The 13,187-nt window shown below is 39.4% G+C and overlaps 1 protein-coding gene across 9 annotated transcripts in view; it reads left to right on the plus strand.

Moving 5' to 3' along the window:
- Slc26a7 (solute carrier family 26 member 7) overlaps positions 1-13,187 on the plus strand; it is a 116,048-nt gene that overhangs the window by 86,200 nt on the left and 16,661 nt on the right. For 6 of the 9 annotated variants that reach the window (XM_085676985.2, XM_048420629.3, XM_085676988.2 and 3 more), the window contains 6 exons: positions 113-190; positions 1,117-1,212; positions 6,057-6,163; positions 7,298-7,364; positions 8,466-8,573; positions 10,577-10,714. In XM_085676985.2, the coding sequence (XP_085533111.2) occupies positions 113-190; positions 1,117-1,212; positions 6,057-6,163; positions 7,298-7,364; positions 8,466-8,573; positions 10,577-10,714 (594 nt within the window). The remainder of the gene's footprint in view (positions 1-112; positions 191-1,116; positions 1,213-6,056; positions 6,164-7,297; positions 7,365-8,465; positions 8,574-10,576; positions 10,715-13,187) is intronic. The other 3 variants (XM_085676989.2, XM_048420631.3, XM_085676991.2) reach the window with 1 other exon arrangement.

Raw genomic sequence — 13,187 nt, forward strand, 5'->3', positions numbered from 1 at the left:
CAGTCCGTGCAATCTAACAACACGCGAACATTTGTTTCTTGCCCTATTCCCATAGCTTTGAAATAGCAATACAGCTCACGGCCTTCTTCGTTGTCTGTCTTGTGTTTTACAGATGGCTTGTCTAATATCTTGCGTTTTCGTTCTTATTGTCATCTATGTAGTTGGACCTCTGCTGTACTGGCTGCCCATGGTACAGTATTGCTTTTTTATGATATAGTTCTGGACTTTTAATTAGAATTATTGTGCATTAAATATCCTGGGAGAATACATACAATAATCCTAAATCCGAAAGCCGTTTTACCTAAGTGAAGGTCGGAAGGATGGAAAGAATACCCACATTTCCTGAGGAAGAACAGGAAGGAAAAGGCGACAGCCCTCCGACTCCTCAGTGGGAACTAGCAATAATCTCATGAAAAGCAGACTGCTGGGACTCGGGGTGTCGCACCACGGCAGAGCACTAACTGAGCATGCACAAATTTCTTGCTTTGATCCCCAACAGTGGAAAAAGAGAGGCTTTCAAAGGATTCTCCAGAAAATATGGGCTGGAGAAGTGGTGTGGAGGACAAAATGCATCTTCCTAGTGTAGACACATCCTTTGTTCTGAGGGCCTCGCACTGGCGCTTCATCTACCTCTTCAGAAGCCCCGGGCTCCCCGGCGATCCCGGCTACCAGGCCAGCCTTAGCCTCTGGTGCTGGAAGAGCCACTGTTTCCATATGATAACTGCCTAGTACTCAACATTATTTTTCACGGGTATAAGTATCTCTAGGAGAAACAATGACTACTGTCGGGAACCTGTGAAGAAATACATGAGACAAATGTATAATTTCTGTGACAAACATATTTCAAACACAGAACAAATAAAAGGAACCTCCAGCCTTGTGAAGTTCACCCTCCTAATTCACTTTTTTTCCTATCTGTTCTTTTCCACTTGATCAGTTTTAGCCAACGATGTTCTAAAATTGATGTTGTATCCCTAAAGCACAAAATAAGTTAATTTTATAGAAACATTATGTTAACCTAATTGGTGACAGCTTTTCTCTACAATTTACTTAAAAAAAAAAACCAACATTGAAGTCTTTGTCCTGCTTCCTCCCCAACTTGTCTTTTCTTGGCAGTGCGTTCTTGCAAGCATTATTGTCGTGGGACTCAAGGGAATGTTAATACAGTTCCGGGATTTAAAAAAATACTGGAATGTGGATAAAATCGATTGGGTAAGTAGCATTTTGACCGGACATTTTCCTCTTTGGCGGAAGCACATGCTACCAAGTACACACTAATACTTTCATTGGCAGCACACACACTTAACCGTTTGAGGCTTGCGTGTGCCTAGTTAACGTTTCACAAGTTGAATGAAAACATGAACACAGAATTTTGTCTGTTTCTGTTTTCTTTTCCTTTTTACAATTTTGTCTTATTTTGATGACTGTGTAGTTTGATAAATTTCAAAGACAGAATAGCTAATTTGAATGGATTGAGGGTCCCCAATTTCAATTATGGAATGATTTTGAAGGCAGAGCTTACTGAGAAAGTACACACTGAGAAATATGTTGAATTATCGTGTGCATGAAAACCCAGCATTAACTGTGTGATACATGGACACAAGGTGGATCTCAGTGGTGTCCACATTAATGGCAAAACGTCTTAGAACTTGACTTCCAAATGGATTAAACCGTGGAGAGGATTCCGTTAATAAGATACCTCTGGGAACAGAACAGATTAGATAACAGTAAACACTGAGAAAGTGTGTTTTGGCTAACAGAAATATTTAGTGTACTTACGTCCTAGAGAAACCGGCCTCCATAAAAGCATCTCCAACTCCTCCCTCTCTCCGGGGTGAGGGAAGAATTTCCTGAGCAGCCTCTGCCCCGCCCTCATGGAACTTGTCCTGTTGAACTGTCATGACCTACATTTCCTCTTCTGGCCCCGTGTGCTACGAAGCTTTGGGCCTGCTGGCGCTCACTTCCACAATGTCGCCTGTGTGTCTAAGCAGAACACAAGGCTCAGTGCCCGGCAAAGACCCGACCTTCTTGACACCATTTGTCCAGGCAGAAGGCACAGAAACACAAATGCATTGTTCACCATGAGTCTCTTTTAATCTTTTAAGACTAGTTCAGGAATCGTCTCTATTTTGTGTGTCATTATCAAGTAGTTTTCTAGGAATTCTCTTGGAGTTTATATTCCCTGAGCCATTTCATTTTTATATACCATAAGAAAATGTCGGGCTGTCTAAAACGCTTTCCCTCGGGGCCTTTTAGAGCTGGCTATATTTTCAGATATTGATAGATTAGGTAGAGAAGTCACAGACAATGTAACTCTTGTATTTTATGTGAACATGCTTCTCTAAATTAATACTCCATGACCTGTATTCTTCCTGCCCACAAAGTTCATTTTTTACTATTTCTGTGGCTTAGAGTAAGTATAAAATTTCTGTGAATCTCATGTTTGACCTCAGGGTAGGAATTGGTTGCAAAATGTTTCTCCTAAGCTGAATATTGTTCTGCAGATATGTGATCTGCTTTCTCCTGGAGGAGTCATATATTTATCGGTATTTTTATCTTTCCTGTATACAGTGTCTTTAGCTTTTGCTTTCTGTTATGTATGTCTAGTATGTTATGTCTAGTATGTTATGTATGTCCAGTTATGTTTATCCTGCTTTACAACCTTAAATACTGTTTTTATATGAATGTATTTTTATTTGCAATCAGTTACTTTATTTAGTTTTTCCAGATTGCTTTTCATTTTTCAAATTTTCTTTTCTTCTCTTTTCTTTTTTTTTTAAATATGTGTAAGTGTATGCTTAGAGTTCCCTGTGTATCACTCGTCTTTCCCTCCCCTTGAGATGTTTATTGCATGCCCAGAGCTTTGGCTGTGTCTCAGGTCTCTCTTTTCCTTCCATTGGCTGGGTGTCTCTGTGGTTCCTTTAGGACTACACGCCATGTGGTAGCAGCAGGAGCTGGCAGGTAACCTGGTGCAGCCGGCAGTTCAGAGTCAGGCATGTTTGCTTAAGATATGTCCCTAACTGAGCGGTAGCTTTAGAAAATGCAGGGTGCTTGGTGACTTGACACTGTCACTTCTGTGTTCTGTCTTCCTTCATCTCTAGCTGTGACTTTTAGTCTTGGTTGTCAAAGTCAGTGAACTGATAAACCCAGAGATTAGTAAAGTAAAAACTCTGGGTGTGTCTGCCAGGCTGTGTCCGGAGAGGATGAACTAAGATGTAAAGACTTGCGCTGAATATGGAATGGATCCCCAAGGCTGGGGACCAGATGACGAAAAAGAAAAGGCCATTAATAGTCATTTTGTCTCAGTGAGGTGAAGTGATTTGCAAAGCGAAAATTATGTAAGAAGTCACCACTTTAAAAAACAGAGGTCTCGCCTGGCAGTGGTAGTGCACACCTTTAATCCCAACACTTTGGAGGCAGAGTCAGGTGGATCTTTGTGAGTTCAAGGCCAGTTTGGTCTACTGAGAGAGTCCAGGACACACAGTGCTACCCAGAGAAGCTCTGTCTCAAAAAACAAACAAATAAAAATAAGAAAACAGCTGGGCGGTGGTAGCACACACCTGTAATCTCAGCACTCAGGAGACAGAGGCAGGGGAATCTCTGTGAGTTTGAGGCCACCTGGGCTACAAGAGATAGTTCCAGGACAGGCTAAATAGCTACAGTGAAACCCTGTGTCAAAAAACAAAACAAAACAAAAAGCAAAAAAAAAAACTCAACAAAAAACAAACAAACAAAAAACCCTATGAAAAAAAAAAGACAAAGCCAAGCACTCTCTGTCCCCCCCCAGAAGTCTTTTATTTATTTATTTATTTATTTATTTATTTACAGTTTTAGGTTGATTCTATCTATAGTTGCGTGTAAAAAACCCTGCAAAGAAATGAGAAAACCTGACTCTACACAGGAGTTTCACACACAGTTTAAAACTGAGTTGAGAAGCTGATCCAGTTGTATATAATCTCACTGGTGTTCATCATCCAAGTGGCTACCCTGACCTAGGTCAGGAGAGTAAAGTCATTCTGTGGCTGCTAACCTCTTGACTCATTGTCTTGAAGGAATGAGAACAAATGTCTCTTATAATTCAGTTACCTTGAGGTTAACTTGTGTTTAGGAGTTATGGATCCCAAGCAATTCTTTGAGAAAGAATATGAGTGCTAAGAGTTTACCATTTCCTGAAATCTGCGATACAAAACTGATGTTTGGGTCTTTATTTGTCACAGAACACTGTTGGGACTTATTCTAATGGAATTGCTGAACTAGTTTATTGTTAATTTACATTTGATAATATTAACTATAAAGTAACTAGAGGAAATTGCTAATCACTGGAGAGTCTGACCTATAGAAGATGATGCTGTGGTTGTAGAGCTGTACTTTTTATATACGTCTATATAACCTGGAGTAACCATAGAAACCCGAAAAGTAAAAACAGACTGTGCTGGGATGCTCTAGACAGGTCATAGTAGGTCACAGGTGCTGGGGAAAATTGGGAAAGCCAGTGGGGATGTAGTTGAGAGAAGAAGATGGAGGACAATGCAGAGAGGAAAGAGGGAAGGACCATAGAATTACGGGCGAGCTCAGAAGGGAAAGGCAGGTAGGTGGAGAGAAGGGAGTGATGAATTAATGCCAAAGATGTTGGGTAATGCTTCCCTCAATAGCCATAGACTATCAAACAAAAACCCCAGTGCCAGGCATGGGAAACTTCCCTGTGGTTGTTTAGAGGAGTCCAAGAGACTCCCAGAATAACATAATCTATTGCCTTTGCACTTGTTTGCTTCCCAAAACTTGCAAGTACGGCCAATTGTTAAAGAGTCCATACACATCAGATATAGGTCTCAGAGGAAACAAGGTGAAACAAAGCTAGACGCTTTCCCCTAAGGATGAACTCTCATAGTATCCAAAGGTGCTATGCAAGATCCCAGGGAGAAAAGCAGTCAATAGAATCACCCAGCTGTGAAATCTATGAATCTCAACAATGACCAACATGGCAAGATGTCTTCAAAAGCACATAGTGGCACTTAGAATTTAGAGGTGTCCCCTGGCCACCTGGTTAAGGCCCACTCAGTAGAAGGATACTCATGCCTGGTACTGTAAACCCAACCAATTACCTGTGGTTGGTAAGGTGATAGACTAAAGGAGGCCTTACTACTGCCCTTTTCCTAAACCAATATAATCTCTAGCCACATTCTAAACACTTATCTTTGCATCTACAGCTAAGTAAATCTCTCACCCCCCCCATTAATAAAACTGTCTTCTGTACAAGATGATGACCCTATAGTAACCCATAAAAGGTCAAAATATACAAAGTATTTAATATGGGGTGCCTAACACCAGTGTTTCCAAATAAAACCTTCTCTGTTTGCTTCCAAGGGCTTAGCTTTTCAAACAGCTTGTTTCAAACCAGTTTTCTGCAGATAAAAATAAAAGGATTTTAAATCTAAAATGTTCTTTAGAAATATTTATCTCAGACTTGTCTAAGGAAAGTCTGTATGTCCATTCCTCAAGATTTCTTTTTCCATTTCTAAGTAACCATTTTACATATCTTTAAATATTAAGAGCTTTTCCTTTTCTATCACTTAGAGTATGATGGAGCCATGGCATGATTCTGTATTTCTGCGTTTCTATTCATATGAGAGTGTATGTTCATGCACTGGTCCGATGGCTTAGTGGGAAAAGGCACTTGCTGCCAAACCTGATGACTGGAGTTCGATCTCTGAAACCCACATGGAGAGGTTCTACTCTAATAAGCTTTCATCTGGCCTTCCATACTCAACTCACATCATGGTCTCATCTTGCATGCCCTCTGCCACCCAGCTCTCTCTTTTTTACAGGCACAGGGGCAGGGAAGGGAGGAAGAGAGGGAAGGAGAAAGAGGGAGAGAGAGAGAGAGAGAGAGAGAGAGAGAGAGAGAGAGAGAGAGAGAGAGAGAGAGAGAGAGAGAGAGAGAAATTAAATAAACAAGCAAACTTTCACCGAAGTGCTGTTGAGTATATTTATGAGGGATTTGCAGCTCTGAAACAATGAGAGAGTAGCCACGTTTTCTTTCTCCCTCGTCTCTTTAGGGCATATGGATCAGTACTTACATATTTACCATATGCTTTGCTGCCAATGTGGGTTTGCTGTTCGGTGTTGTCTGCACTATAGCCATCGTGATAGGACGCTTCCCAAGGTAAGGCTGTATTTAAATCCTGTTTCCTTTTACTCCACAGCAAAACACACGATTTATAGTTGCCTTTACTTTTACACAATATATATTGTTCTACAATTTCATATCCCCTTGTGTCCAGTGGGGAAACAGAAATAGCAAAATATTTTACTTATATATCTACTAATACCGGTCGTAACAGAAAGGAGCATCAATATCATAGCAGCTCCCTGAAATAAGCCAACTTAAAGGGACAACTTTATTTTGACTACAGCTTTGGAGGTTGCCTTGGTCCTGCAGTGGCCCAGTGCTTCCAAGGTGGAAGTGAGCAGTGGGATAAATCTACTCTTCCTAAATGCCTGGAAAACAGAGAGAGAAGGGGTTAGGTGCCCATGTCATCTTCAAGGACACATGTCCAGCGATATAGTTGCCTTCAGCTGTCCCTAATCTCTTTAGGGCTCTACTGCCCTCTGAGCAGTGTCAGCTGGAACCGAGCCTCTTAAAATCCAAACTACAACAAATTTCATAGGGTCATCACCATTTGGGAAATTAAATGACCACTTTCACGTTTTGAATCTGTGTCATTTGCGGCTGAACTCTTTATCACTTTGTCCGTTGACTACACATGATCAGTCCCATCACTTGATTTGAACAATTCCTTTGCTGAATTCCCAGAGGTCAGCTACTGACTGTCACAGTCCATTTGCATGGGTCTTCTGGGATTATCTACAATAACTTCAAAAAGTAAAAATAAAATATAAAATATGCTTTCACCTCAAATACAATCTCAAATTTATCAACCTCAAATATAGATTATTATCATGGTTTTCTGCCACCATTTTTTTCCTTCCACTCAGACACCATATAATCTTTAGCTCTTTCTCATTTCATAAGTTTTTTTTTTAAAGTCTGTGTAACTTTTTAAGTTTGAAACTATGGGATTCTGACGAATTAAATAAGATAAACTCTACTTATTAAGTTTTAGTCAGATTCTTCTGTTGTTATTCTTTATAAAGTATAGATTTACCAATATCTTCTAGACAAATCTCCATAGAGGATAAACCATGTAATTTCTAATTTTTAAGACTACTTTTGATTCTTCTCTGCTAATGCAGTAATCAGAAAATGACTCGTAACTTTCCTCTGCCTGGAATTTAGGGCAAAGACTCTAAGCATAACAAACATGAAAGAAATGGAAGTAAAAGTGAAGACAGAAATGCACGATGTAAGTCTAACTCCGTTTCTCCTTTGCGCAAGCGTTGGCATTTGTGGATGAGACAGCTGTGAAGGTTATCAACTTAGATAAAAGATGCTATTTGACAATGTCATTCCATTTTAATGTCATTCCATTTCTTATAGATATTGGTTTCCAGGGGTATACATGTGAGCACCACACAGAACAGTAGATTTGCATTAATCAGTAGAGAAAAAGAATAATCTCTTTGAATTCAGTGTCGAATTAAATCACATCATAGTTCATAGAATTTCAGTTCACAGTTGAACTTCTGGCAGAGATTATTTCAGGCATTTGAAACCTTCCTTTCCACTACTAAACTGTATACAAGAAGCCAAAGTGATAGCCTTTTCTTCCTTAAGTGATAAAGAAATTTGGGGAAGAGAAAAAAACAAAAAACCTAAGTCACTGTTGCACTGCTGCTGTAACAACCTAGTCACTGTTAGGGAATATGATCAGACGTACGCATGTATGAAATTCTCAAGGAACTTTTAAAATGCTCTTTGGAAATACAGTGATACTAAATTATTAGCTGAGAGGAATTAAGTCCGAGGTTCTGTCTAGAATGTCAGTAGGCGTGGAATTGTGCAGAGTAGAGAACTTTCATTAAAAGGCAATTATATAAACCGACTTACCTTGCGCATGTGTAAGGGTCCGTATGAGCGCCTGAGTTCTATCATGCTGTAAGATTTGACGTTGTTCTTTGACAATTTCATGCAGGATTGCTTTCACCTGACCCCTGTTATCGCTCTCAACTCCATGAACCCATCCCTCGCTTCACTTCCTTTCCCACATTTTCCTTTTCCTGTTTTGTTTTATGGCCCAGAGTTTAACCAAGGGTCTTTGTTTGCAGCTGTGTACCAAGCATAGCATCCACTAGGCAGGGATGGGCAGTTCTAGTTTCTTGTTTTAACAAATAACCACAAAAGTTTAAAGTGGGGGAAAATAATAGCAACATAAGTGCTCGCTTGAATCATTTTTTTCCCATTTTTAAGAGTTGGCCTCACTTTGAACCTGTTTGATAAATGTTTGCTTAACATTTTCTCCTTTATTTTATATTCACTTGCTCCATTGCCTTATGATTCCCCTTAGAACACAGAGAACTGGCCTCCTTCCAAGAGGACCAATGTCAAGGTCTTTCCAGGTAGCCTGACGACAGGAAGTAACGTCAGGAGTCTTTCTGTGACACCCAGGAGAATGGTTTGTTCTTTTAATAAGAGATTTACTTCACAGAGGGCTATGTGATTCAAAACCTTGGAGGGTGTCCCAGGCTCGAGTTTTTAAGCAAGTCAGCCTGTCTCTTCTTTTGTATTTTTACCATGGGAATTTCACCTAGAGTTCCATCATCCCCCACTGATGTCCTCGTCGTCCAGATAGAATATGATTTTAGGTTGACGAGTTTTCATTTTAAAAATGCATAATCCTTGCCTTCTTGGGCCAAATATAACTTAGTGTGAATGAGAGATTTTTAGGACAGATACAAATGCTAGAAATTTCTCATGTTCTCAGATCTTGGTTGTTTCTTTTATCATCCATTCAAGCAATAACTTTTGCTCGTAAAAATCCCAGTTTCATTAAAATGTTACATCTCAGTAGTTTCCTAATATTTTCCATAAAAATAAGAGGTGTGACTATGTTTGCACATTATTTGCATTGAAGTTGTTGAAGGAAAATTTTACTTTACTAGAATTGTGCTATTCCCCCCTTCCCGTTTTTTACCTCTTGTTCGTGCAGAATGCCCATTCTAACTTGGAATATCTCTTCTCACTCAACAAGCTCAGTTCTGTTGAGAATTCTTAGTTGAATTTTTATCCTTTGACAAATATTTAGTTGTTTCATCTTGAAGCTCCTGGAACCATCAAACCTGATGACCGTATATGACAGAGCTAAACATTAACGCTTTATTTTCAGTTTCTAAGTGGTTGCTTCTCGATTAAAAGTTACACGGGCAGCCAAATTTTTTGCTTCTCTGTATTGTTTGTTACAATTTCCTCATACTCCAGATTGAAGTATTTTTAGTTTTATAAACCCTGAAATATATATTATTTCAAACGTTTATTTACAACATGAGCAAACAATGAGGTATGAAAATTACCCACATTTACGTACCTAATTCTTTATTTCTTATGCATGCATGCATGGCTATTCTCTGCATCTCTTCTTCTATGGGAATACTAAAGCCTGAAGGAGTAATGCCTTGCTCGGTTGGTAAGGAGCTATCATTGCACAGGATTGGCCATCTTCTCAATCAGATACCTGTCTCAAAGTCACAGAAAAGGGGGCTTTTGTCGGGCAGCACCAAGTGCTGCCAATACTATCTGAGAAGATGTCTAAAATATAGTTTTTGTCAAGACCTTTTCTTCTCCCTTTCTGCATCTTTCATGTACAATCTGGCAGTGCAGTGTAATCCCCACTGGTCTAGGAAACCTGTGTTCCAAACACGGTCTCTTATCGCTTTCTTACAATTAGGACTGCCAGTTGATTGCAAAGTCCTACTTTAGCTAGAGAGGAGCTTACGTCAGTGTTGGATAGATAACAGCTGACACTTAGAGAAACATTTTCAGTTGTATTAAAACTGTTGAACTCAGTAACAAAGCACTTGCCTAGTATGAGAGGCTCCAGTTTGACCCATTGTGAAAACAACAGTAAGTTAATTGTAATTCGTAGGCTGAATGGAAGAGGGACTTGGTGGGAGGTGGGCAATCTAGGCTCTTGTCTCAGAGGACCCAGTGAGGAGGAGTACAAGACACTTTCTGCAAAGCTATGAACATGTTTTGTTACTGATGTTTCTCAATGCAGAAAAGTGTGTATTTCCTTCATACATGTGGTATTCCATTAAGCCTCTCAAATAGATTTAGATAACAAAAATATTAGTTGAGAAATTGCATCCATACTTGATATATCATGGCTGGTTGATATCCATGGGAGGCCTGCCATTTACTGAAGCAAAACAGAGGAGGAGGAGTGGATGTGTGGGTGGGTGAGGAGCTTGGAGGAGAGGAAGGAGGAGAAACTGCAGTCAGGATGTAAAAACAAAAATAAATAAATACAAAAAATAAAGACTTGAGAGAGAGAGATTGCATCCATAATTAAGTGATGGGTTGACTCACAAGATTTACTCTGATTGGGTGTATTATTTTTTGGTTTCTTTTTTTTTTTTCTGACTTGACTGAATCCTTTTATCCCTTTTATCCCTTTATAAGGAAACCTTGCAACAGGTAAAAATCATCTCAATAAACAACCCACTTGTTTTCCTGAATGCAAAGAAATTTAATACTGATCTAATGAAAATCATCCTAAAGGAAGATGAGAGCAGTCAACCACTCGATGATATCAGCAAGGTAGGCATGCCAGGTCTATGATGTGTGCCGTACTACAGATCACTAAAGATGTCCTCAAGGAGACACCAATTATAAATGTGTTTATAGACCTGGTCCTAGAAAAAGTTTAATGCTGTATGTTTGTCTGTTCATTACAATATACCCTGAGAATAGGACAATATTAAATATTTTTAGAAATTTGTTCATCATGGCAAATAAATATGTGACAATCTAGTTCTTTTTTAAAAAATTATTTATTTATTAAAAATTTTCAACTCCTCCCCACCTCCCTTTTCCCTCCCTCTCCCCCTCCACCTCCAGTCCTAAGAGCAGTCAGGGTTCCCTGCCCCGTGGGAAGTCCTAAGTTCTTCAACATTTTAAATGCCATATTTTGTAGTCTTTGAAAGATTTGAAGAATGCCTATTCATCTGAAATACATCTCTGTACATCTAGAAAACCCAACTAACAAGACTACAAACTTGACTGTTATAGATAATTATCTATTAACCTGTATTTCTTAATTATATATTACATTTTTAAGTGTGCTGCACAAACACAATACCTTAATCAAGAGCAGAAATATATATATTTCTATATATTTCTATATATATTTCTATATATATTTGTTATATATATTTCTATATATATATAACAAAATTGGCTTTAAATTTGTATCAGTAAACCAAGATCCATACCAATGCAAATCTCTATAACAAGTTCTCATCCTTATCTGCCAATGACCTTTAACCCCTGCTTCCCATACAGAACCAGATACATGATTTTTCTGGTTACAATTGAAAATGAAGGCATGAGGTTATTATTTCTGTAATTATTAATGCGTGCAAGAGAGCATAATAACATATAGTATCAAGATTTTTTGTGTATTTTTTATCTTTATGTAGCTTTATTTTAATCTCTATTTTTTTATTTTTTCTTTTAACTTTTGGCTTTTTGAGACAGGTTCTCTGTATATATCTTTGTCCTGGAATAATTCTGTAGACCAGACTGTCCTTGAACTCATAGAGATTCCTCTGTCTCTGCCTCCCCAGTGTTGGGCTCAAAGGTGTATGCTATCACACCTTGAACTGATAGAGATCCCTCTGTCTCTGCTTCCCCAGTGCTAGGATTAAAGGTGTGTGCTACCACACCTTGAACTTAGAGATCTGTCTGTCTCTGCCTCCCAGGCATTGGAATTAAAGGTGTGTGCTACCACACCTTGAAGTCACAGAGGTCAACTACCTCTGTCCCTTAAAGTCTCAGAGGTCAACGTACCTCTGCCTCCCAGGCATTGGGATTAAAGGTGTGTTCTACCACATCCAATTACTCTCTTTCTTTCTTTTTACTTTAAGAACTTTAACTTTTATCCTGCATATATTTTTAACATATTGTAAACCATGTAGAGGTTTTTTTCCTCTTTGAATCTCTCTTTACTGTATGTCTCTCTTTTTCTGACCACACGAGCCTTTAATTTACAAAGCAATACGGAAAGTTGTGGCTTTGACGGTTAGATCCTTAGCTTTCCAGCCTCGGCAGAGGTACTGGCTGTAGCCAGTTTTGTTGCCACAACTCTATGGCGTTTTAAGGTCCTTGCTAGCAAGCAAGCTGTAGTATTCTGCTCATAGACCACACTCAGTTGACTGCCTACCTGAAAGAGTCAGAGATTGCCCTGGCAGGACAGCCCAGAAAGTCAGCATTTTAAAACAGCACAGCTTTTTTCGTGCTACTGCTGAAAACCCGAAAAGCATGCGTTCAGCTTTTCATCAACACCGTTTAAGTGCTTCGTGGCAGGACCCCTTAAAAGAGCTGCAAGGTTTTGCAGCTAAAGCTGAGTCAGGAAGCCTCTCTTAGATGAGAGTGCTTGCTTGCCTCTAGCAAGCAGAGCAGACCTGAGAAATTGCTGCTACCAAGAAAACATGCTTTACTCTATTCTTTCCCAAGCTTTCTCAAGTTTTTTGTGGATTCAGTTATCCACGTGGGCGCCATATGTAACATGAGGGGCTGGCTTGTTGGGGTATCTGTCCCGCCCGGTACCCCACGCCGGCATGCCCCAAAGAGAAAATCAATCACACAGAGATCTCTATAAGTTATAAACTGATTGGCCCATTAGGTCAGGCTTCTTGTTAACTCTTATAACTTATATTAACCCATTATTCTCATCTATGTTAGCCATAATGGCTCTGTACCTTTCTCAACTGGGCAAGTTACATGTAGTCTCTTCGGTGGTCTGCGCAGGAGTGGCGGGGCAGCTTCCTGTTTCCCAGAATTCTCCTGTTCTCATTGCATCACCTCTGCTTCCTGTCTCGTTTTCCCGCCTATACTGCCTGCCTGGCCAATCAGCGTTTTATTAAAATATGATTGACAAAATACAGACAATTCTCCCACATCATCAGAGTATAAATGAGTGTTAGATCCTTGACACAGGAGAGTCTTTGGGACCCTACAGATTGTTATTATATGATGTCTGTCCTGTTTTTGTGCTTTTAGGATTTCACTC

Source organism: Myodes glareolus, chromosome 16 (genome assembly GCF_982192425.1).
Source record: "Myodes glareolus chromosome 16, mMyoGla1.1, whole genome shotgun sequence".
Lineage (NCBI taxonomy): Eukaryota > Metazoa > Chordata > Mammalia > Rodentia > Cricetidae > Myodes > Myodes glareolus.